This window comes from Pipra filicauda, unplaced genomic scaffold (genome assembly GCF_003945595.2).
Source record: "Pipra filicauda isolate LSUMZ 115617 unplaced genomic scaffold, ASM394559v2 scaffold103_size3290846_pilon, whole genome shotgun sequence".
Lineage (NCBI taxonomy): Eukaryota > Metazoa > Chordata > Aves > Passeriformes > Pipridae > Pipra > Pipra filicauda.
The window spans coordinates 1247990-1270675 of record NW_024103474.1 but is presented as its reverse complement, the minus strand read 5'-3'; the positions used below and the strand labels follow the sequence as shown (position 1 = coordinate 1270675).

The following is a 22686-nucleotide window of genomic DNA, read 5'->3' as shown; positions in this document are numbered from 1 at the left end:
AGATGGGAGTGGGGTGAGATCCCTGTCCTGAAGTCAACTAAAGTAAGGCCATAAGAACCTTTTGCCAGTTTTGAATTACTGTTGATAAAGATTGTGAAGACACTGGAACTACTGAAGTTAGAGATGGTGTCCACTTGGGTATGGTGCAGTGTTCTGTGTGCCTAAGAAAATAGGGGTGATTTTTGTCATCAGATGTGCTGTAGCAAAGAGCAGAAGCTGTGATAGTGTTCACAAACAGGCAGGCAAAAATTGGGGAAGAGCTGCTTTATGGAATCATGGGAGCTTTTAGAACTGAATAAAATTCAGGCTCATGGAGAAAGTCAATATTGTGGATATTGGGAATTAAAGAGCAAACCAAGAAGGGCTTTAGAATAATATGACTGAGTTTCAGGATGACTGACTGTACCTGAGCAACACATCACGTAGGAACAGAGAAATGCAGCCTTTTTTTGGTTGGTATTTCACTCTGGTTCCTCCGGGGGCTTTTTCCTTAGGAGGTTGTGACTGCTCTGGTGACTCATGTGTGCAGTGGAAGTGAGACAGAGCTGGACATTTCCCTGGATGTGCTCACGGACCTGGTGGTGCTGCATGCGGCCCTGCTGATGCGCTACGCCGCCTTCGTGAAGGTACCTGTGTTTCTGGGGGCATTCTGGATTTCAGGGGTCCTTACACCACTTTGCCTCAGGCCCAGAATAGGTCAGTGCTGCTCTGAAACAGAGGTGTTGGAACAACTGGTACCTGTAAAACTGCCTGGAGAAATGCAGTGGTCAGAAGTGCAAGATGTCTGCTGTCAAAGTGTGAGCTGTAAGACAGGACTGTGTGTGATTTTTTGGCAGGGGAAATTGAGATGGACAATGCTTAAATTGCAGGCATGGAATGATGCTTGTGATGGAGGGAAAATGCTGTCTTTACTAACATGAACTATTTCAAATACTTGGCAAAAACCTGCCCCCTCTGTGGAATGCCTGTTCTACCTATTGAAACACTGACAGTACTTTACCCAGTATTTGAATCCTAAGATAAACTCCTGGCAGGGGTGGAAAAAGACTTATGTCCTAAAATTTAAAAGAAGAAAGTACTCAATAGGGAGAAAAAAAATGGACTGTTAACTTCTGAGAATGACAGGCAGGGTCATACCTGCCCAGTCACCTGTTTCCAAATTACTTGCTTAAAATATGCTAAAAAGGCAATAAGATCTGCCATAAGAATTTGCAGTGCAATCTGTCACACATTTGATGGGTATAACAGAAAGAAATGGGACTGGCTTGCCTCCTGGCAGAGGGAAGATGTGATAAGGATTGAAAGTAGTCCTTGAATGAGGCAACCTGAAATCCTACCCATAATGGAATGTGTTGTCAGAAGTGTGATGGGGAGTTCTTGCTCACAGCAGTCCACTAAGACCTCCTGACCTTCCTCCTGACCTTGTTTGAATGTTCTTGTGCTGGCAAATCACTTGCAGATTACAATTTCTACAGGGTGATCTTTGATGTGTTACCAGAGCTGGTATGTGAAAGACATTAATCAGGGCTCTGGCCACACCTCAAGGCTGGCAGTGTATGACCTGCATCTCAGGGGTGATTGAGACACTGGCCAGTTACCTCTAAAGGTCTGTAGAGCTGCAGGTGCCTGGCTTATTTGACACTGAGTTGAAACCTCTCCAGCACAGAGAGAACATGCAGATCTTAGCATGAATCATCTCCTCTAACAGCTATTTCTTAATCTTAAAACTGGGTGAATTCTCTTGAGGGTTGCAAAACTGGTTATTTAATCCTGTCAAACTCGACGCCTTGTTTCAAATCCTGCTTTAGGTTGGCCACTAGTAGAAGAAAAATAATGGCAATGAAAAACTCTGTCAGTGGTAGGAAAACTAGCTTGCCTCTGGAAACAGCTGGGCTATTTTTCACTGAAGCACTGGAAGAGGAAATATCCTGAAGATGCCAGCCCAGCAGAGAAAATTCAAACTTTAGATCATTAACAACTTGACTGCTACAGGGCTTGTAATGGAGATATTAGTAAGAAATTCATAATGTTAATTTTGTCAAATACTTTTAATCCTGTGACCAGACCTGTGATAGAAGATAAATAGCTGTGCTATTGTGCTGAGCACTCCTAAAATGCTTAGGGTAGCCGAGCTGTTCTTCCCATTCAGTCTCTGATAAAATGAACTGCCATAATTAAAGCCAGAGCAATAGTTTGGCATTTATGTGTATTTAATTTGAATGTAGCTTTTTTGTGCACATACAAAAATGGTAAAGCAAATAGTCTTCCCTGAGGTTGATGATTGATGTATTTTTGAGAATATGGAAAGGGATTCTTCATACGTCTGAGCTTGTTTGTGGCTTCTCCTACAGACCATTTTGGACTCTACACAGAAACTGAATCCTTGCCAGATCCGAAAGCTCTTCTACATTCTCAGCACACTGGCGTTCAGCCAGAGGCAAGAAGGCAGCTATATTCAGGTAAGCAGAGACACAACAGAAAGTTGTTCAGGCTGTGCATTGGTTCTTTTGCTAGATTAACTAAACAGTGGTCTCATCTATGAACAGTGATTGATGTCAGGATGTCCTTTGGCTTAAAATTCTCTTCTCTCTTAGTGGCTGCAAGCCAGCTTGCAGCTCCAGACTTTCCAGTGACTTATCACAGTGACTGTGCCTTGCATCTTTCCCAGAAAGATCCTCTTTACTTGCACATCTGAGAAAGGTAGAGTTGTTAGAAATGGTGGTGGAAGGGATGGCATCCTCAAATCTAACATCCCAGTCCAAGTGGGACTGTCACTCACATTATATCAAGATGGCTGATGCTTTGTCCAGCTGAGCCTTGAAGGCCTGTAAAAGTGTAAATTCAGCAGCCTCTTTCCCAAGCTCTGTTTCTCCATCACTTGAAGGCATTCAGAAAGCAGAGTTCAGCTTCTTCCCCGAGATGTTTGTCTTGATTCAACTGCCTAATGTTTGCACACCAGAGACAACAAAGACCCTCATGTTAGAAGAACTGAACTACCCAGAGCAGAGGACTCTGCTGGGAAGTGGCAGACTTCACACCTTGAGCACAGCAGTGATCAGATAAAGAAATGTCTCAAAGACATTTATTTCACAATGGAGATGTCTGGGTTTAAAATCTTCCCATTCATAAAGTTCAGCTCTTAGAAATTAGGACTGCTTGTCTTTCTTTGAGTCCCTGCATAGTTTGTGGGTATGTTTGCACACACCACCTTGAGACTATAAAGGAAAACTGCTCTTTCTTCCCAATTGGTCTGTGGCATGTAAAACAGCATGTCTATAGTCATTTCAGACTTCCCACTCTGTTAAGTTGGAGCTCTTCACTGCCTAAATTTCCAGTTGTGTGGCAGGTTTAGCTCCTTTCTGAAGTGCTTTCCTCAGTGATTTCCCCACCTCCTACCCCACCTCTCATATGTGTGACTTGTGAAAATTGCCTTGGCAACACACAGGGTGACTGTGTAGCCCAGGAGGACTTGCCATCAGGGAGAAATGTTCTGCCTGACACCCTCATAAGTTGTGAAAAGAAGGGGAGGAGTGTAAGCTCTAGAATTTATTCTGAGCTGAGACTTGGTAACTGTGGAGATCCAAAGCTGGCAACTTGACTCTGTCTTCCAAGATACCAAAGACTTCAGGGGTACATAACGAAAGAAATTGATATCCTGGGAGCCAGCTTCCTCTTTGCCTTTTCTGTGTACTTCTGAAACCCAAGTAATTAGACAGAAGTAAAAGCAAGTCACTTTTAATGCTGTTTGCATCCTTACCTAGAGTTGGGACCAGTATTTTCATAGTAAAGGAAACGTCAGAATGCACATTGCTTTTGCAAAGCTGTAATCCCAATAAACCATCCCCTGTAGCCTTTGGAGATGACATTAAGTGAAGAGACCAATAGAAGCGTGAGTGATGTACACAAATACCTTTGTGGTGATGTTATCTGTGTCTCTTTTTTTAGGATGACATGCATATGGTGATCAGGAAATGGCTCTCCAGCACAGTTCCCAACCACAAGCAAATGGGGATTATTGGTGCCGTTACCATGATAGGCAGTGTGGCATTAAAAAGGTGAGAGAGAACGTAGCAAAGAGTTTAACATACTTTCAATTCAGACCAAACCTGGACTGGAACAAAGTCAGGAATGCATTGCCTTTGAGATCATGCACATACAGCTACAGATATCAGGCTTATGGTGATGAGTGTCAATGGTTTTCAGAAGAGGTGATAACTAGAGGTGATGACCTGTGTCTTAACAGCAGCATGTCTTTTCCTAAAGACATGTGTTCCAGAAACCATCTTTTTCATGCATAATTCTCTAATTTCTGGAGAGAGAGCCCTGTGTGTGTGATGGGTTTTCCTGTCTCTTGAGTGTTGTGCCACAAAAGCAAGGTTATCAATTGCTTTCAGGACTGAAGGAGATGGTTCCTTGGAGAGACCAGAGCTGAACAGTGAGCGTGATGGGCAGGTGAGTGCCAAGAATGGGGCACTGTGGGAGACAGGGAGGGTATGGCCAGCAAGGAGGGGTGTTGGAAACACAGTCTTAACTGAAGTAGTGTGTGGATCTGGGAACTACCTTTCCTGAGCCTGGATTCTTGTACATTGACTGCAGAGCCAAGAGCATATTAAAAATGTTTTTGGAGAAACAAAAGTCTGTATTAAGATAGGACCTGCTGGTCTTGCTTACTGCTAGTCCAGGACAAGCAACACTGCAGCCATTTAGTGGAAGTCTTCTCTCCAGCTGTTATTTTCAAAATACAAAGAAAAGAAACAGGGCAGTCTGCTTCAGTGAGCCAAAGGCTTTGCCCTCTCTGAGCTTGGCAGCTCTTCCTTTCAAGTATTTCTGCTGTACAGGGTTGGCCTAGCCTTGGCCTTTATCCTTAATTCATGTTGAAGAACCTTCTTCTAGGCTGGCACTCTATTTTTCAGTTGTTCTGGGCAGACTCTTTTGTGTTATTTCATGGGGGAGCTGGGTCAAGACCCTAAAGGCCCATGTTCCTTCTTAAAACTGGGTCTTTGCAAGAACGTTCACCATGGGCTGTTACTCTAGAGATAAAGCTTTGGTTATGCCTCAGAATAAATTAATGTGAAGAGGACTGAAGCCTGAGTTGGATCTTTAACCTTACCCTTTTTGCACACTGTTCTCTCTCCTTTCAGCTGTCTACCCTGCTGGACCTTGTGGGCTTCTGCTGTGAGCAAAGACCAGAAGTCTTGGCTCTGTACTATGATGAACTTGCCAATTTGATTGAGAAGCAGAAGGGCAATTTGGACTTGCAGCTCCTGGTAGGTTATAGAGAAACATGTTCTTCAGGCATTGGCAGGACAGAGTTGATTTGAGGATTTCACTCCAGTCTGAGAACTTTTTTTGTTCTGTAAGAGATTGGTCAGATACAAAAAATAATCTTTCTGCTCTCCTGGCTTTTTTTGATTGTGGCAGATTCTTCAGTGTGCTTTAACAGCTTCCTTTATGTGAGTTTTTACCTGACAACAGGGAAGCCTTTTAAAGGAAATTAAGCATGCTGTTAAGATTCATAGACAAAAGTAGAATCTGAAAGAACTTTAAACTTTGCTGAGCAGGTTTTTTCCTTCCTTTATAGGATGAATTTGGAAAGAGTCTGGTGGAGGATTTTCCCAGTGACTTTGTGGTGGATCTCAACCCCACAGTGGATGGGTATGCTAATCATAGATAAATTATTGGTAATGTTTCTGTCACTGAGAGCTGAGGTGGTCAACAAGAGCTTGTCTGTCTTTCCTTGCAGTTCATTCTTGTTCCCAGTGAAGTCCTTGTATAATCTGGATGAAGATCAGAGTCAGGAAGCAATTGCTATTAACCTCTTACCACTGGTGTCACAGAGTGAGCTTGGCAGGGTCACTGGTGGAGTGAGTAGCCAAAGTAAAAGGTACTTTGACATTTATCTGTGGGATGACTGTAAAGGTAAAATAATTGTTTTCATTTGCTGCACTTCACTGCTACAGCCCTGCCTCCCAAAGTGCCTGATAAAGAGCTGGTCAGAGAATTTATCAGTTTTCAGTGTTGTTTTCCTTCTCTTGCTGTTACACATATTCGGCTAGGTCTAGAGGCATAAGCTGGTTGGGAACTGTCAGTCTGTTGTGGCTCAGGCTGTTTAGGTGATTGTGGGTAAGTCATGTGGGTAGACTGTGCTAAAACCACAAATATGCAGCCAAAAATGAAATTTGACTGAGAAATAAGGGCATTGTCTTTGGAAAATGGAACAGGAAGCACATAAGAAATAAAAAAGTAATTAAACAGTAGGGCATCAAAGTTAAAAAGCATAATAGAATCATAGGATCATTAGGTTACACAAGGCTTTTTTTTTTTATTTGCAGCTTCTCAGCCTGTGTAAATTTATTATCATAGGATTTTGTTGAGATTTCAGTTATGCTTTTAAAAAGACACAAGTACTTTAAAATAAAAGAAAATATAGCTATTTTACATGCATCTATGGAAAAATGTTCATTGTCCTGAGAATGTGAGCAGTGGCACACTACAAAACTTCCAAGGAAGTTTCTCCACTGGTCATAGCTGTGTTGTGCACAATTTCTTACAGTTCTTTCTGAATTCTTCAACTTTTGGTTTCCACCAGAAATAAATCTGACCCCATTTTTGTTCATTACAGCCATTTTTCTGCCCTTATATGCTTTTCCAGAAAACTGGTAATCACCGATGTTTTATATTTTTTCTCTAACCACACAGTGCATTTCTGCTCTGGGTTGGTGGGACTTGCAAGAAGCAAAATAGAAGGCATAGGCAAGGTGGCCTGGGGAGGGCACAGGACATAATGGAGAAGTGATGGGCATTCTGGAGATACATAAAACACAGGACTCACTCCATTTCTTTTTTTCCCCCCAGGGCAGTGTCACCCATATGTCTGTCACCCTGTTTCCGATTGCTGAGGCTCTACACTGCAGAGCAAAACAGTGGAAGCCTGGAGGAGATTGATGCCTTATTAGGTATGGGAAAGGGACCTCCTATAGAGTCTGGCTTGTTCCTGTCCCAGGTCTGCAAAGACTTCCTGCAGCTGTGGGAAGAATTGTGCAGTTTGGGAAGGAGGCTGAGATATTCTGTGCCCACACAGTGGAGGAGAGGCAGGGGAGACAACTGGTTTGTCTGGGGATGGAGTGGCTGACAGGGCTTACTCCAAAGAGGCATTGGAATTGATACAGGCTTTGGTGAGAGACTTTGTCCATGCAGAGACCAAAGCATGGGTAGCAAACACAGTTCAATGTGTACTTTTCTTACTCTCTGACAGGTTGTCCCCTGTACCTGACAGACCTGGAGGTTGAAGGAAAGCTGGACTCTTTGTCCAAACAGGAACGGGAATTTCTCTGCTCGCTCCTGTTCTATGCTGTCAACTGGTTTCGTGAGGTGAGTAGATTGCACCAGTTATGTCCATGTTCTTATGGGCTGCTGCAGAGCTTTGTTTGCAGTCAGGACCTCATTGCACAGCTCATTTGTGTTGTGTTGTGTGCTTACTCAAGACTTGAGAATGTTATTCAGAAAAGAAACAGTAGTATAAGTGGGTACAAATCTCCCTAAGTCAGTGAGTTTGGTTTGTGTCTCTAGGTTGTAAATGCCTTCTGCCAGCAACAGGATGCTGAGATGAAGGGGAAAGTTTTGACTCGATTACAGAACATCACAGAACTGCAGAATGTGCTGGGAAAATGCTTGGCAGGTGAGTATGAAACATTTGTACATTCTGGGCCTGTACCTGCTGTGAAGTGAAAGGGATTGTTTTCGACATCAATGGGGGAAGTCTATGGTAAAACACACACTGCAGTTTTACAGTGGCCTAAGAGTTGGTGCATGCAGAGATATTGTTTTCAGTTTGTCCAAGTCCAAACTGCCCTTCTCAATCACCTTGTCAGTGAGGAGCACACAAATGACACACTCTAGAGTCCCAAGCACAGGAACATTCACATTTACTCGCACAGATCTCTCCAGTAGTTGGCATTTAGTCCTTGCAGCACATGCCTGCACATACAGATGATCACAAAGTTACACTGAAATACAGATAAGAAAGTACTTGATAAAAAGACAGGACAGTGGTGATCAGGCACAGAGTTCAGCCAGACCAAGATACTGATTGACAGTTCTGACCGGTGATGATAAAGATATTTGGAGCTAAATGCACTGCAGCAGAAAAACAGGGACATTCACCAGGACAGTGAAATGTATGGTATTTCCTTTGGATATGTATCTTGCCTGTATGTTGTCATTCGGGAGCTGACCTAACCCCACTTCTACGTTTTGGCTCTTTCAGCAACCCCTGGCTATGTCCCACCACCAGCTACTTTTGACTCCGAAGCCCCGGAGGCCGCACCATCCATTAATGCCGCTGGTCCAGCGAGAAAAAGGAGTGGTAAAGAAAGTTTAAAATGTTTAAGCAAACAGATGAGATGGGAGTTGACTGGGGTATTGCACTGCAGCCATTGCATTTGTGTGTGTGTGAAGCACTAAATTCCTGGCAGTGTTGTCTACCTTGAAATTTTACCTCATCAACTCCTGTTGCAGCTGAAGTGGAGATGTAAAAATATCCTACACCAAACAGGTGTTGGATAGTCTGTCTTCCTGGGAAAGCGGATGCATAGTGTTTAACAGTGAAAATCTGGGGTTTTCATTGATTGTTTTCACCTACCAAAGTGTTTTGTGCAGCAGTAAGTTCTGTCTTTGATGGGTTCGTGGCATTGTCTGGTCCTGAACCTGTGGCTTTGATTCAATGAGTTGCTCTGCTGTTGGCTTGGCATCCCTGCAAGTCCCTTCTGTAGTTGTGTCATCTTCCTTTTCCAGGTCCTCTTCCTTTCTCAATACTGTGTCTGAGGAAGAAGCATTAAATTTTGGTTCAAGCATTTTTTAAGATGACGTTCCACTCATTTTTGCAATCACTTCATAATACTTAAACTACAGTGAGAACAGTGAGACTTGGTTTAATTTCGTACTGTGAGTTTGTAAAAGAGAAGCTGATTATGAGGGAACCCCAAATGCATTTGACTCTTTTTTTTGTCTGTGATCCTGGCTATGGATGACACAACCTATGCATGCTCCATGCTTTCTTAATGCTCATTAAAGTACAGGCTGTGCTGTTTGCCTGGCTGCAAGTGCTATCTAGTGCAGAGCACAGTGTAGCCTTTGATTCTGAAGTTGCTTTTCTCTTTAAGGAAGGAAAAAGAAGGCTGATGGCAGCAAAGCCAGCTCTGCAGATCGTTCTCAAGTGGATGATAGTTCTGAGGGAAATCAGCTTGATACTGAGCTCTCCGAGCTGGAGAAGGTAGGTGTATATCCCTGGGGACTTGCAGGGAAGATGGGCTAGGGAAGGTGGCATAGAACATAAACAGGAACTTTGAGAGAGGGGTTGTTCATTTCAAAAGTTAATCATGATGAAGTTCAATTCTGCTTTCTGGCACATGCCTCTCCTCAGAATTTTGAAAATTGTGCCTGCAGAGGCCAACCACTCTCCACCAGGGAGTGTGGGCCAGGGCAGTGCCAGAGTGCAGGATTATCAATAATACTATTAGTTACTTTCTGATTGAGACTATGGAGGGTTTCTGTTTAAGACAGCATCCCATCTCTCAAATTACTGCAATAACCTGCCATTCCTAGATTTAGGTCAGAAATTGTGAGATGAATCTGGAAAATGCAAACCCTGGTAAGGACCATCCCTCCTGCTGTTCTAGTCTGCTTCAGTCATGGGTGCTCATTTTGCAAACGTTCCTTGAGGTATTTAATTAATGTATTCATGATGAAGCATCTTTAAAATTATGCATTTTCATCACATGCTAAGAACTATTTCCCAAACCTATCATGTAATGAATTGGATTTTATTTCTTGTTCTTTTGAATAAGCTCTTACACTATTGTTATCATGTCTGGAATGAAAGATCTGTGCTGTCTAAAACAGAGAAGCCAGGGAAGTGTGCCCAGCTTTGGGCTCAGCATCCTGGGTGCTGGGGTCTCATAAACATCCCATAACTTCCCATGTCTACCAGTGCTACTAATAAATGTTATTCAGAGTCCATTTTTATCAGTTTCAGCCAGGCAAATACACTTCTCCCGTGCTATTGTACAGAGACGATAACTGAGTCAGATATGATAACAAAGTCACTTAAGTTACAGGGAATAAGCAGAATCTCAAATAAGTTTGGAAAGGAATTCATCTAAGCTTTATTTGAGGTCAAAAGTCTTGCAGGTTGCAACCTTACTCCTGCCATTTCCTTTGCAGAGTGCTGCTGACAGAGAGGCAGGAAATCCTCTGGCACAGCTGCAGAGCTATCGCCCGTACTTCCGAGAGCTGGACCTCGAGGTGTTCACTGTGCTGCACTGTGGGCTGCTCACCAAGTCTGTCTTGGACACAGAGATGCACACAGAGGTGAGTGGAACAGCCTAAAGCCACACTGATAAGGCTTTGTGTATCAGCCCCTCTCGGAGGCCTTGGCACTTTCTGCTCCATTTAAGTGGACAGCAGGTTGGTGTTAAGATGTGTTGGTCCGGAGACCAGGAAAGCATTTGACCCTAAAGAAAGCCAAGTACTTCAAGGCACTGAGGAAAAGAGGACTCTCCTGAGAAGAGCAGACATGTAGTGTAGCAATGTTAAAAAGAAAGTGACGTAAATATCACATAGAAGGAGAAAGATGCAGTATAACATGTATAGAACTCATGGAAAGAAAGGGGCCTTAATATTGAACACTGCCGAGCCACAGGGTGTAAAATACACTGAGTGACCACCTGCCTATCAAAAAGAACCTATGACATCTAAGTAAAGCCCATGATGCAAAAAGACAGATGTCTCAAGGCAGCAGGAGACTGGAAACAGCACAAATGTGGGATGGTGCCATGGAGGTGCTATCAGAGAGCAGGGTCCTGTGTATCATCTGGGAGCTTATATAAAACTGCATCACTAGGGATGTGGAAAGTAGAAGTGCTTCATTTTGTTACCTATTTGTAGGCAGGCTGAGTCCATCTGGAGTCTCATTTTGTCAGGCTACAGTAAGATGCATAAAATGTGAAAAGGCCATGGCAGGCTGGAGCACAGCCTGGCCTGCCCTTGCAGGACAGCTCTCTCTGTGCATGCAGTCTTCCTCCAACTGAAAGACTTTGACAAGACTCTTGAGCCATGTGGCATTATTTCAAATTACTTCTTGGCTGTTACTGAGTTGGTAAATTTCTGTGCTGAAACCTCTTTTTATCCTTAGGAGATAATTTTCAACATCAATGTATATAAATCAGTTCTTTGTCAGTAGTTAAGTTGTCCTGACATTGCCTCAGCTATGTTTAGAGCATCAGGGTGGCTTCATGCTTTCTGTAACCAGAACCAATGTCCCAAACCTGCCATTGGGGAGCCATAAAACCCAAGCATGTACCAAACAGGTCCCTCCCGAGGTTAACTGAGCCAGGAGTCATAACTGGAAATAGAGAGAGTGAACTTGAGCTTCAAGGCACTACAGTTACATCTGGGTCCTGGGATTGCCTGTTCTTTTAATTGCAGGCTCGTGAAGTTGTGCAGCTGGGGCCTGCTGAACTTTGCTTCCTTCTGGATGACCTGTGCTGGAAGCTGGAGCATGTGCTGCCCTCAGGCTCTACAAGGAGAGTGCCCTTTCCAAAGGCAAGTACAGCAGCAGGCAGTGGGTCCAGGCCTGGTTTGAGGCAGAGCACACCAAAGGCCTCCAGGCCTTTCCCAAGAGAGATGTTTTTCAGAATTATTTTCACCTGACAGTTAAATGGAATTCTGAGGCCCAGCTGTGTACCAGAGCAGCAACTGCTATTTCAGAAGAGACTTGTGTACCACTGCCCTCACTGAAGTGCACTTCACTGCACTTCCTTCTCTGCATATCTCACAAAAGCGTATTTAATGGAGGGAAATTCTTGTAGCCTCAAAACTCAAGTAACCCTTTTCTTAGCCCTCCCTGGGGAGACTGGCTGCTTCAAGAAGCAGCCCAGGCTGGGCAGGCCAGATGGCTGCCACAGCCAGCAGAAGCTGCTGCATCCATGTTTCTGTTTTTTTTCTGCATTAGAAAAACTCCCCTGAGTGCAGGGACTCCTTGCTGATGCCTTTGGGAGAAAAGTAAACACATTTCCCACTGTTAAACTATGAGAAATTCACTACAACTTGATGGGCTCAGTCATATTTGTTGTTCTTTCTCCTTGTCTTTCTACCTATCTTAATTCCCACGTGCAGGAACTGCCTTCTCTTAGTGTTTGAGTAAAGTGTTGGGCTCTATGATCTTAAAGGTCTTTTCCAACCTAAATGATTCTATGATCCTACGTGTCACATCAGTTTTATTCTTGTAGTCAAATGTTGTCCACGTGTCTGAGTTGGTGGTGGTTGTTCAGCAGAAGCCAACTTTTCAACTCTCTGACTCTTCCTGATCATGTATGACATTGGGAATTGCACTGCTTGGCAACAGTCTAAGATGTAGCACTTGAAGTTATTCTCAAGAAAGGCTGATGAAGCAACTTTAATCTTTTGGGTTTGTTGCAGGAAAGAGGCTACAAGGATATTGGCTTTTCCCATCTGTGTCAGAGATCCCCTAAGGAAGTTGCTATGTGTGTAGTTGATCTACTAAAGCCACTGTGTAAGCACATGGAGAACATGCACAACTACTTCCAGGTCAGTGGGCTCAGTTTTTTGACTCAAAAAACTGTCAAGTTTTGTCTCCTGTGAAGATATTTTTAATTTTTTGGGGGGAAAAAGAGTCATGTGGTTTTCTTCAGTTTTTTTAAACATGGAATTTATGGAAATGGATTCTTGTACCCTTATCTTTCTTTGGGATAGTGTTTAATGAATGACTTGTTCTGTATTAAAGACAGTTGTACAAAATCAGGGTGCAGAAGATGAACTAGGAGTGAACATCCAGGAGCACCAGCTGATGTCCTCTTGCTACCAACAGCTGTTTCTAACTTTTCGCTCCTTATTTGCTTGGTGAGTTTAAAAGAAAAGTATACAGTTGCCTCCATGAGGAAAGCCCATTTATTGCTTCCTCTTCTTGTTCCTTTTCTTTAAAGTGTTTGTACCCTGCCAGTGGCCTGTCAGCCATGCAAAACAACCCACTGCATGGCTGGAGACTTTTAGGCACTTCATAGTTAGGCCAGGCTTCATTGTCTCATGCTGAGCTGAGCTACAGCTGTAGGTGATGAAGCACTGACCTGATACAATTCAATCAATGGGCTTTTGGGTCAAGGCCAGCATGAGGCATACTGGCAAACTTCATATTTCATTGACAAAAAGCCTGTGCAGGGCTATTCTTGAGTATCCAGCTTCCTTATTTTTCGTCTTGCACAATATGCCCAGATATGCATTTGTATCTGATACCTCTCTTCCTTCTAGTCTCATGATGAACTGGACTTTTTCCCCCCCTCAGGAATGGTTTTTCTCAACATGAAAATACTGACTTGCTGAGATCAGCTCTCCAGGTGCTCGCAGACAGGCTAAAGCCTGGAGAGACAGAGTTCCTTCTTCTTGAGGAACTGATAAGGTAAAATCTGTATTTCACAAGGTTTGAAGTGGACAAATTTCAAGCACTTTTCCCTGTTTTGTCTGGGCATAATGGGTAAATGTGTGTTTGGGAGCTCTCACAGAGACCACATTTGTTCAAACAGAGCTTTGTATTTAGTTGAACAGCAGTGCAGTCAAACCTAATGAAAAGGAGACACTGGACTATAAAATATGCATGAATCTATGGATCTCATTTGTTTGTATGCTATTTTAGACAAGGAGTTTAGTAGGATTCACAGAAGGAATGAGCATGTCTGGATAGTTAGGATGCTTACAGGTACACTAGGCAAAAGCAGTATATAAAGATGTTGCTACACTTAGAGTGGCTGGGGCTTGAGAGTAGTTTCTCAGTGACTGAATTTTGACATACTAGTGGCTGACCTCCCCTTCTTCAGAAGGGCACTGCTGGAGCCAGAATACTGGGATAGGGAGACCTGGGATCTGAGATGGTCTAATGCTTCCTTTTTATTGATGTGTTTCTGAGAGATTACTCTGCCTACCCTGTTTTTACCTTTTCCCTTTCCTGTCATATCTAGTGACAGTTTTCAGTACCTACTGAATTTCCAGCAGAGTGTTCCTAGCTTCCAGTGTGCACACATCCTCACTCAGCTCCTGATTGCCATCGCTGAGAAACCAATGGCTGGCTGGAAGAGAGAGAAAATGGGTAATCTGTGAAGAACCACTAATCTCAGATTAATTTTCGTGTGATCTTCTCCTTGTAAATCTTGGGTTCTATGTAGAGAGTGCATCTTCTGAGGGAAAGATTTCCTTTCTGTATCCTAGTAATCTCACTGGGTAAACAGTCCTAGCTGTTAATAAAAGAAACAACATATATTGGAATGTCTTTGGTATTGTTCTGCTGTGCCTCAGCCACAGGCAGACTCCAACTCTGTCAGCTGGTCATCTTAAAAATCAACTTTTAAGAGTTCTAAGCACAAACCTGCTGTTCAATTTTGGTACCAGCTTAATCATTGGTAATGGAAGTGATTGATCATAGTCTTAATCCCATGTAGCTTGGAGACCAAGAGACTGTCAGGTTTGTTAGAAGTTTTGATTTAAGAAATCTGTAAACTTTACACTTGTCTGTTCACGTTTACTATTACAGTGCTGTGGCCAAAAGGTCAAGTCTCTTGTTATTGGAATTCCATTTCTAGAAATGGATACCTTAAGGGTTGCATGTGGCCTAATTAAAAACAAACAGATGGCACACTGCAGGAGCTACCAAACAAATAAGGTTTAACATGAGTTTGTAGAGAAATGGCCAGAGGTGGATCATGGTTCTGATGTTACATTATTCCAGGCCAGGAACACACTAGATAGGCATGTATTTTGTTATCGTGATATATGTCCTATATGACCTTTCTGCTTTTTAGAGAAAATGCATTCTGACGTAGCAAAGTTCAGGCGCGTGAAGGGGATCGATATTGTCATCTTTTAAAAAGACATTTGGACTCACTGCTTTTGTATGGATGAAGGAGATTTTCTCGGATTCTTCTTTCAGTAATTTATCCCTTATCTTTCCCAGCTTCACTAGCAAAGCAGTTCCTCTGCCAGTCGTGGGTGAAGCCCAGTGGAGACCGAGAGAAGGGCAGCCAGTTCAGCAGTGCTCTGCACACTCTGCTCTGGTAAGGCTCGAGCCATTGCCCCAGGCAATGCCCAAGACACTCTTTTTCTAATAATTACTGTTGCTGCAGAGGGATGACCCCTCTGAATCATAACCCTCGTGCTTACACAGCTTGGCACTGTTTCTACAGCATTGAAAGACAGTGAGTGATAGGAAGAACTGTTATCCATGTTTGCTAGACTAGACCTTGCCAGGGTGTATCAACACATCTGTAAGTTTATGTGCATACCTACACATATGAATGTGGGTCTGGACCAAAGTGTCTCACTTTCACTGAGCTGAAAGCAGGTAAGCTCTCCCTAAAGCAAGGAGAGCAGGACTGAGTATTAGGTAAAATACAGTCACAGACTCAGAATGGTTGAGCTTGGAAGGGACCTCTGGAGGTCTCCCTGTTCCAGCCCCATGGCAAGAATCCCGGTAGCTTTTAATGACATCACTGTGACAGTTCTAAGTATTGGTTTGGATTTCCTACATGTGATTGCCTTTGGCATAAGAAAGAGCTTGACTATTTTAAGCCAGTGTTCAAGACCTTGTTGTGTTATTCTGAATCATATTTATTGATCAACTCTGCTGGTCTTGGATTTAGTGTCTACCTGGAGCACACAGATAACATCCTGAAAGCTATCGAGGAAATCTCCAGTGTTGGTGTTTCTGAACTGATCGACTCTGCCAAAGATGGATGTTCTTCTACATATCCTACACTAAGCAGGTAATTATATCAATAGAAACTTGGAATTCTATGATCTGCATAATTGCAATTTCTGCTTTTAAATATTTAGTTTTCCTATTTTGTGGTCTGTTATGGTTTCATGTTAGTACTGCAGTGGGCTACTCTGGGCACTTGTAAACATTCTTTTGGCAGTACACAGCAAGATAGGATATGGTTAGCTTTGTGTCAAGGTGGAATGTCCTGAGCATTAACACAATGTTGAGTTTATTACTGTGAGCTATTTTAATTGGAGAGTGAACTGCTGTCTGTTGTCAGGTGTGTTGTCTCTCTCTGTGCTACTGTGGTGGTATAAAGCACTCCAAAAGTCAGCATCAGAGGCCTGGGGTGGCTGTAGGGAAACCTGGGCTGGTATACAGTGTGGAAAAGCACTCTCAGGATGCTTCTGCTACTGGCATAGGAATTTGGAAGCATGGATTTCAGAGTGTTTCTGCTTCTAGCACAGGAATTTGGAATCATGGTTTAAACAGGGATGAACAAAGTTCCTGCACTTTAAAACTACCAGAATTGTCTTATGCTGAGAGCTGCAAACCTTCCACTGTGCACCCCCAGAGTTACAAAGAAGTGGTGGTGTCTAAGTGTGGTTCATACTGGGGAAGTGGTAGTGACTCCCCAGGATTCTCCATCTGTCTGGGCAATTGGGCTGGGCTAGACATGCTTATGAGTCCTGGGGTCAATCTCCTGTGATTTCTGACTGAGGATGCCCAGCTGGATAACCATCAAATTTTCCACATCATTCTGGTGACAAACAGCTCATCTAGAGGCTCAGAGCTGGCTTTTAGTTTTTTCACTTTCTCCACAGGCACACATTCCCAGTTTTCTTCAGAGTAATGATGGCTCAGCTAGAAAGTTCAGTGAAAAGCATCCCAGCTGGAAAACCATCGGACTCAAGTGAGGTAGGAAAATAAATCCACTGGACTCTTTGAGGAGAAGAAGACAAGTTAAACTGCACAGTACAATAAAGATGTATAAATTGGAAAGGAATTTACTTCTGGTCTTTGTCTAGGAAATGCAGTCAGACAGCTTCATTCATCACCAAACTTTGATATACAGGGTAACATATAAGTAGCACCTTTTTTTCCTGATTTGTACCATGCCAAAAATCTAGTAGATGTGCAGTTGGTGTGAACTCCTGTGTGGGAGCACAACATTATTTTGCAACCAAGAGCTACTCTGAGAATAAGGAAGTGAATTAACTCTTAGTATTTTAAGCCACTGATCAGGCTGGAATTGCCATGAAGTGTTTTTGCTGTGATAAATCTGCCTGTGTTGAAGATTTGTTCCTCTGTCTTCAACAACAGCAATAATGCTTTCAACATTGCTGAAAGCACATCCAGCAAGGTGAGAAGAAATACTTCATCTTGGGTTATTGTCCCCTTGCATCCTGTAGGTGCAACTGGAGAAGCTGCTGCGCTGGAACATTGCTGTGCGGAATTTCCATATCCTCATTAACTTGGTCAAGGTGAGGTTTTGGTTGTTTTTCTGCCTTTACCTTCAAATTCCCAGCAAAGCCTGGTGTATCCAGGTTCATGAAGCATGGCTGACTAGTGGAACAACCTGAAGGTGGTGAATAAAGCCGGTTATAATCTGTGTGCAAGGGTTCCCATTTAGCTTTCACTTCAATACTACTTAATTCTTACAGCCTGCACACCTTACTACCACAGTTCTTACACAAATAATAAGCCTGTACAAAGACAGGGTGATGTAAGGAAGTGCAGAAAAAGGACTAGATGAAAACTCCAATTTCCTAGTACAGGGTTTTGTGACTCACAGAGTCCACTGCCAGTTGTGTGGGAGGCAGATGGGACAAACCCTTCTGGTAGATCTGAAATAACATCTGCCAGAAGAAAACACTCTCCTGAAGTACTCAGCTGAAGGCTGGCAAATACTCAGAACAGGAGGCTTGGATTCCTGTCTGTAACTTACCTCATAGCCCTCAGCTCCACTTTCTCTTGTGGTAACATAGGATCTTCCTTTGACTCTGCTGACAGTTCATGCCATCCTGTGGTGATGAACTCAAGGCCAGCCCCACTGGATGAAATACTCCCTTCTTTCTGTCAGTTTTGGGGCTGGTTCATTCAGTGTCACTGAGTGTGACCCTGGTTTGGGCAGAAGATGACAGATACAGCTGCACTTTTCTCCTTGCTTAGGTTCATCATTACTGTTTGCTTTTGTCATATCTGAAGTAATGATTGTTTCCTTTATACTTGTGGAGTGATCTGACTGTTTCTTCCTCTCGCCTGAGTAGGTATTTGACAGCAGGCCTGTACTCAGCATCTGCCTGAAGGTGAGCAAGTGTTCAAAATACTGAAGAAAGCAGTTTAATAGCAGCTTTCTTGAATCATTGCCCATTACTGATCCTGTATATTCCAGTACAACCTTCACATGGATGTAGTCTTACTAAGCCTCTGGCAATGAATGTATTGTTATCTTGAAATAATGTATCGTTATCTCATCTGACTTTGGGATGGTTCTTTGAAAAGGAGTTTAAATTTACCTTTTGGTATATTTATCATTCTCTTACAGTACGGCCGTCAATTTGTAGAAGCTTTTCTGAAGCTTGCCATGCCTCTCCTGGACCACAGCTTTAAAAAGCACAGGGTAAGCCTTGTGGGAGCAGAACTGTCTGGAACCAGTTGGGAAGCATGACTGATGCTTGCTAGAAGGAGCTTCCTGTCTCTGGCCACATGTTGACAGGACACTTGTAACCCTTATGACAAACTCGTCTGAATGTCTCCAGCTGTGCTCTGCCCTGTTCACTTGCCTGTCCAGTGCTCTCCCAGCAAACACTGTTCCCCAACTTGCCATCACTCTGGTTGAATGACTCCACTGTTAGCAAATGAAGTCCTTTCAGCCTCCATCTGCTTCAAAAGTAATTACCACAGAGGTGTCACTCTCAGAGTAGGAAGCTCGTGTGAGCAGGCAGGTTGCTCAATACAGAGCTTTGATATCTGGAGTTCATGTTGGATGTGTTTCAAATAGCACAACCCAGCAGTATGTTTTAAACTTTTTCTCTGGTTCCCCTATTCAGAAGTTGTACCCAAGACAAGATGAGACCAAGTTGTCTTAATTTTAATTGCCTCAGCTTTCACTGATAGGCATTCATTCCAAACTTCAGTTCAAAATGAGTTTCAGTTTAAAGTGCTTGACCTTATGTGGTCAGACTTTTATTACCAGTTACTTGACTTAGATGCACAGTGCAAGTCTCCTGTGGCCTGATCCTGTTTGTCTGATGTTTCCTGCACACACACATCATACCTCTGTCCCATAACCCTTGGAAAGGATTGCTAGGACTAATGCTGTTTCAATATTCTTGTTTCCCTTATGGAAAAATTCTTTGAGAATGATTTGCTGGTCTACTTATTTATTGCAGGATGATGTGCAGAGTTTGCTGAAAACCTTGCAGCTGAGTACCAGACAACTTCATCACATGTGTGGCCATTCCAAGGTAAGATAAGTTTCAATTGCAGCACGAACTCCTGTCCTAATAATGGTTTCTTTCCCTTCCACTGCTCTTCCAGGGCATAGGCAGGTTCTACCTGCATGCTTCCAGCAGTGTCTGTATAAGCAAAAACTCTGAGAGAAGGTGAAACAGCCTTGATTAATGGCCCAAAAGTTGAAGCATTTGTTCTGGAAGTGGCTAACTTGGATTTCAGATCAGGTTATCATTTTTAGGGACAGAGGTTCTGGACATCTTTGATTGTTGGCATCTGTAAAGGAGTGTTTCTGAGGACTCAAGCTAAGACCTTAGAGACAGACCTTGCACAAAGTATAGATGCCAGACTGATAATATGGGAGAGAAGCTTTGCCAAAGATCAACAGCCTTGTGAGTCAGAAGAATCGGCAAAGGTGGCAGACAGGGAAAAATGATGCTCAAAGTCATCTTGAGGTGTCTTTTATGATATTATGTTGATACCAGGGAAGAGGGCAAAGGGAGGAGAGGAAGGTGGTAACACACAGTCTGCCAGTCTCTTTAGGAGACTTGGGGCAGGAAGGAAGGAGAGGATTAACACTGCTTACAGTGTGAAGAGATGGTGCTTATTGCAACAGAGAAACACATGGGAGAAGGCAGTTGGAAAGAACTCCATGTGTGCTGCTTTGTTCCTGTCAGACTCCTAAGAGGTTCAAGAACACATCTGAGAAGGGAGCTTTGCCAAAGTAGTTGAAGGGAGAAAGCCAGCTACCAGACTGGCTCTTCAGCCAGATTTGCTACCAATTTAGTCCAGAGCTGGCATCAGGAGCATAGAAATTTAGCTGAAGATCAGAACATGCCATTGCAGCTCTCACAAGAAGAGAGCTGGCACAAACCCTGAAGATGCTAAAATGTCCTTCTTGCATTTGAAAGTGAAATCCTCATGCCCGCTCTGAAGTCACAATTCACCTTGGAGGCAGGATAACAGCACTGCAGGTTGCCATGTCATGTTTGTCTTTGCGCTTGGGCAGCATTTTCAAGTGCCATGTCCCATGGTCCCTGTTAGCACAGAGTTGTCATTAGTGAACACCCATGTTCTGCCACTGCTCTTGTACCTGCTGCAATTTGAACAGGTCTCTGTGCCAAATCATTTTGCAAGAATGAGAAGGGAGAAGCTGAATATGGTCAAGTAAATGTATGCCGTGAATGCTCCATACCCATTTCAAGCTGAGTTCACTCCAACATTTGTCAGACCAACCTTGATTTCCCTTTCATACAGACCTAGCAGATGCTCACTGAGGTATCATGCAGTGTGACCTTGTTACTCTCCCTCAATAGATGTGTCTTTAAGGAGCATCACACAATAGCAATCAGCTTCACCTGTCATTTCCTAAGTATTCGTCATTTCCTCTTTCACACCAAGCCTCTTTTCTGTTTACATATCTTATGCTGGACATAAGGACAGTTTCTGGAGGCAGATTTTTGCCAATGCTGTGGTACTTTAAGTCTCCAGACTGCCTGCAGTCAGTTGGACAGGTTCCAGGACTCAGAGAGCACTGTGAGTGTTGATTGTGTCTTTAGCAAGGGTTTGCTGATTTGTTTCTGATTAGTGCTGGTGATTGCTAGGTCCTGCCTGTTACACAGGCTAGAGAACAGCTTGCTGTTGGAAATGAGTTACTCATTCCCTGTTGGCAGAACTCGAAGCAAAGCAGTGCCCAGGCATGTTGAACTCTTCCAAGAAATGCAGATGACCTGAATTCAGAATATAGCTAATGAGAGCATCTTAATGCCAGAAGGTTGCAAAGTATTCTCATGAAAGAGGAAAAGACTTGTGCACAAAATAATTGTGGGGTTTGTCAGGTTGGCAGGTTTTCTGTTTTAGCAATGACTGTTCTGAACTGCAGATCGAAGCCTGTCAGGAGGAGGTGCTCACCTGGAGCTGAATCTCACACAATACCTGGCATAACTGCCCTTCCTCTGGTGGTTTTTGCTCACAACAACTCCATCTGTTCCTTCCTGTCCTAGTTCTCCAAAAGCCCAGTGATCTTTGATCTGGAGAAACTGGCTTTGTAGATTATAGTGTGCACACATTCCATGTAGCTGGGATAAAGGGATTGCATGAGGCACTGAGCAAGAAAAGATGTGATTGAAGTGGTATATTCAGTACCTTTTCCATTTTTATTCCTCTGAGCTTGGGAATTCAGCAGAGGAGATACTAGCTTCTCTCTAGAATTCATGACAAAAGCTGAGGCTCCTTCTGTTTTAATTTGGATTGCTGCAAGGGATCATTTTGCAGCCTTAGACAAACACTGATCAGAGCTTTATTTTTTAACAATAGCCATAATTTGGCCGAGAAGTGACACAATCCAGGCATGGATCCCTTTTGTGGGGATCATGTCCCATCCTTCCCACCTGATAACCAATGGATTTTAAACAGCCAGAGCACTTAGGCAAGAATCAATCATAGTTGTGTTTTACTGTTTCATAGATTCACCAAGATATTGGACTGACCAACCATGTCCCTTTGTTGAAGAAGTCACTGGAACAATTTGTGTACCGAGTGAAGGCAATGCTGGCATTCAACCACTGCCAGGAGGCCTTCTGGGTCGGCATCCTCAAAAATCGGGATCTCCAGGTGAGAATTACTGCCCTGCCCGGGGCAGTTGCAATCTGGGAAAGGACAGTGCTCATCTTTCCCAGACAACTGTAACTCTGCCTTTGTGTAAGGACAGAGCTAAAAGGCCAAATTCAGTGTGACTGTAGTACAATCATGTCTAGTGCAGCAGAAAGAAACATTTTATTTCAAGATTAAGACCTGCATCTCTGGGGCTGCTTTGCTGGGAGGGTCTCACACTAAGGGGTCAGATTTGATTGTCTGTAATGACTTGGTATGGGGGTCCTTCCTGTGCACAGAAGGGAGGAGATAAAGGTCACTTGAACACCTTCACACACTCTTGTGTGTGGTTTAAACAGAACCCAATCTTGGCTCTTGCCTTCATCTTTCACTGTAGAAGCAAGATAGTTAAACAAAACCTCCTTTTTTTTTTTTTTTTTACTTGAAAGCTTTTTATTTAAGAAGGCAACAAAATGCCTATTACTTCCTTCCCACCCCGGGGGAAGGACCAGTGGCTGCCCCTCACGCTCAGTGCAGGTCTTCTGCTTTCAACTCAGGGAGAAGAAATCTTGACTCAGCCCTCCGAGGAGCGGGACTCGGACGAGGGCTCGGAGGACTCTGCGGCGGAACCCACTGAGGAGGTACTTCAGGGGCCGCCTGGCAGCGCAGGCGGGGGCGGGCAGGGGGTGCAGCGCGGGCTCTGAGGGCGGTGTGTCCCGCAGGAGCCGAGCGGCAGCGGCACGGACACGGAGGCGGACACGGACACGGAAGGCAGCGCGGGGCGCGGCGGGGCCGGGCCGGCGCGGCCCTGAGGCGGC

General features: G+C 43.7%; 1 protein-coding gene across 1 annotated transcript in view; it reads left to right on the top strand.

The window, feature by feature from the left end:
* Positions 1 to 22680, top strand: part of FANCD2 (FA complementation group D2) — a 36735-nt gene extending 14055 nt beyond the window's left edge. Inside the window, exons 18-45 of the mRNA XM_039378686.1 lie at positions 495 to 626; positions 2352 to 2459; positions 3946 to 4055; positions 4395 to 4452; positions 5142 to 5267; positions 5582 to 5655; positions 5744 to 5884; positions 6856 to 6956; positions 7256 to 7371; positions 7570 to 7678; positions 8267 to 8365; positions 9162 to 9271; positions 10222 to 10368; positions 11485 to 11601; positions 12478 to 12606; positions 12803 to 12918; positions 13358 to 13471; positions 14028 to 14155; positions 15017 to 15116; positions 15702 to 15824; positions 16645 to 16738; positions 17233 to 17304; positions 18091 to 18129; positions 18369 to 18443; positions 19216 to 19290; positions 21743 to 21889; positions 22426 to 22509; positions 22591 to 22680. Coding sequence (XP_039234620.1) covers positions 495 to 626; positions 2352 to 2459; positions 3946 to 4055; positions 4395 to 4452; positions 5142 to 5267; positions 5582 to 5655; positions 5744 to 5884; positions 6856 to 6956; positions 7256 to 7371; positions 7570 to 7678; positions 8267 to 8365; positions 9162 to 9271; positions 10222 to 10368; positions 11485 to 11601; positions 12478 to 12606; positions 12803 to 12918; positions 13358 to 13471; positions 14028 to 14155; positions 15017 to 15116; positions 15702 to 15824; positions 16645 to 16738; positions 17233 to 17304; positions 18091 to 18129; positions 18369 to 18443; positions 19216 to 19290; positions 21743 to 21889; positions 22426 to 22509; positions 22591 to 22680 — 2934 coding nt within the window. The remainder of the gene's footprint in view (positions 1 to 494; positions 627 to 2351; positions 2460 to 3945; positions 4056 to 4394; positions 4453 to 5141; positions 5268 to 5581; positions 5656 to 5743; positions 5885 to 6855; positions 6957 to 7255; positions 7372 to 7569; positions 7679 to 8266; positions 8366 to 9161; positions 9272 to 10221; positions 10369 to 11484; positions 11602 to 12477; positions 12607 to 12802; positions 12919 to 13357; positions 13472 to 14027; positions 14156 to 15016; positions 15117 to 15701; positions 15825 to 16644; positions 16739 to 17232; positions 17305 to 18090; positions 18130 to 18368; positions 18444 to 19215; positions 19291 to 21742; positions 21890 to 22425; positions 22510 to 22590) is intronic.
* Positions 22681 to 22686: the final 6 nt, after the last annotated feature.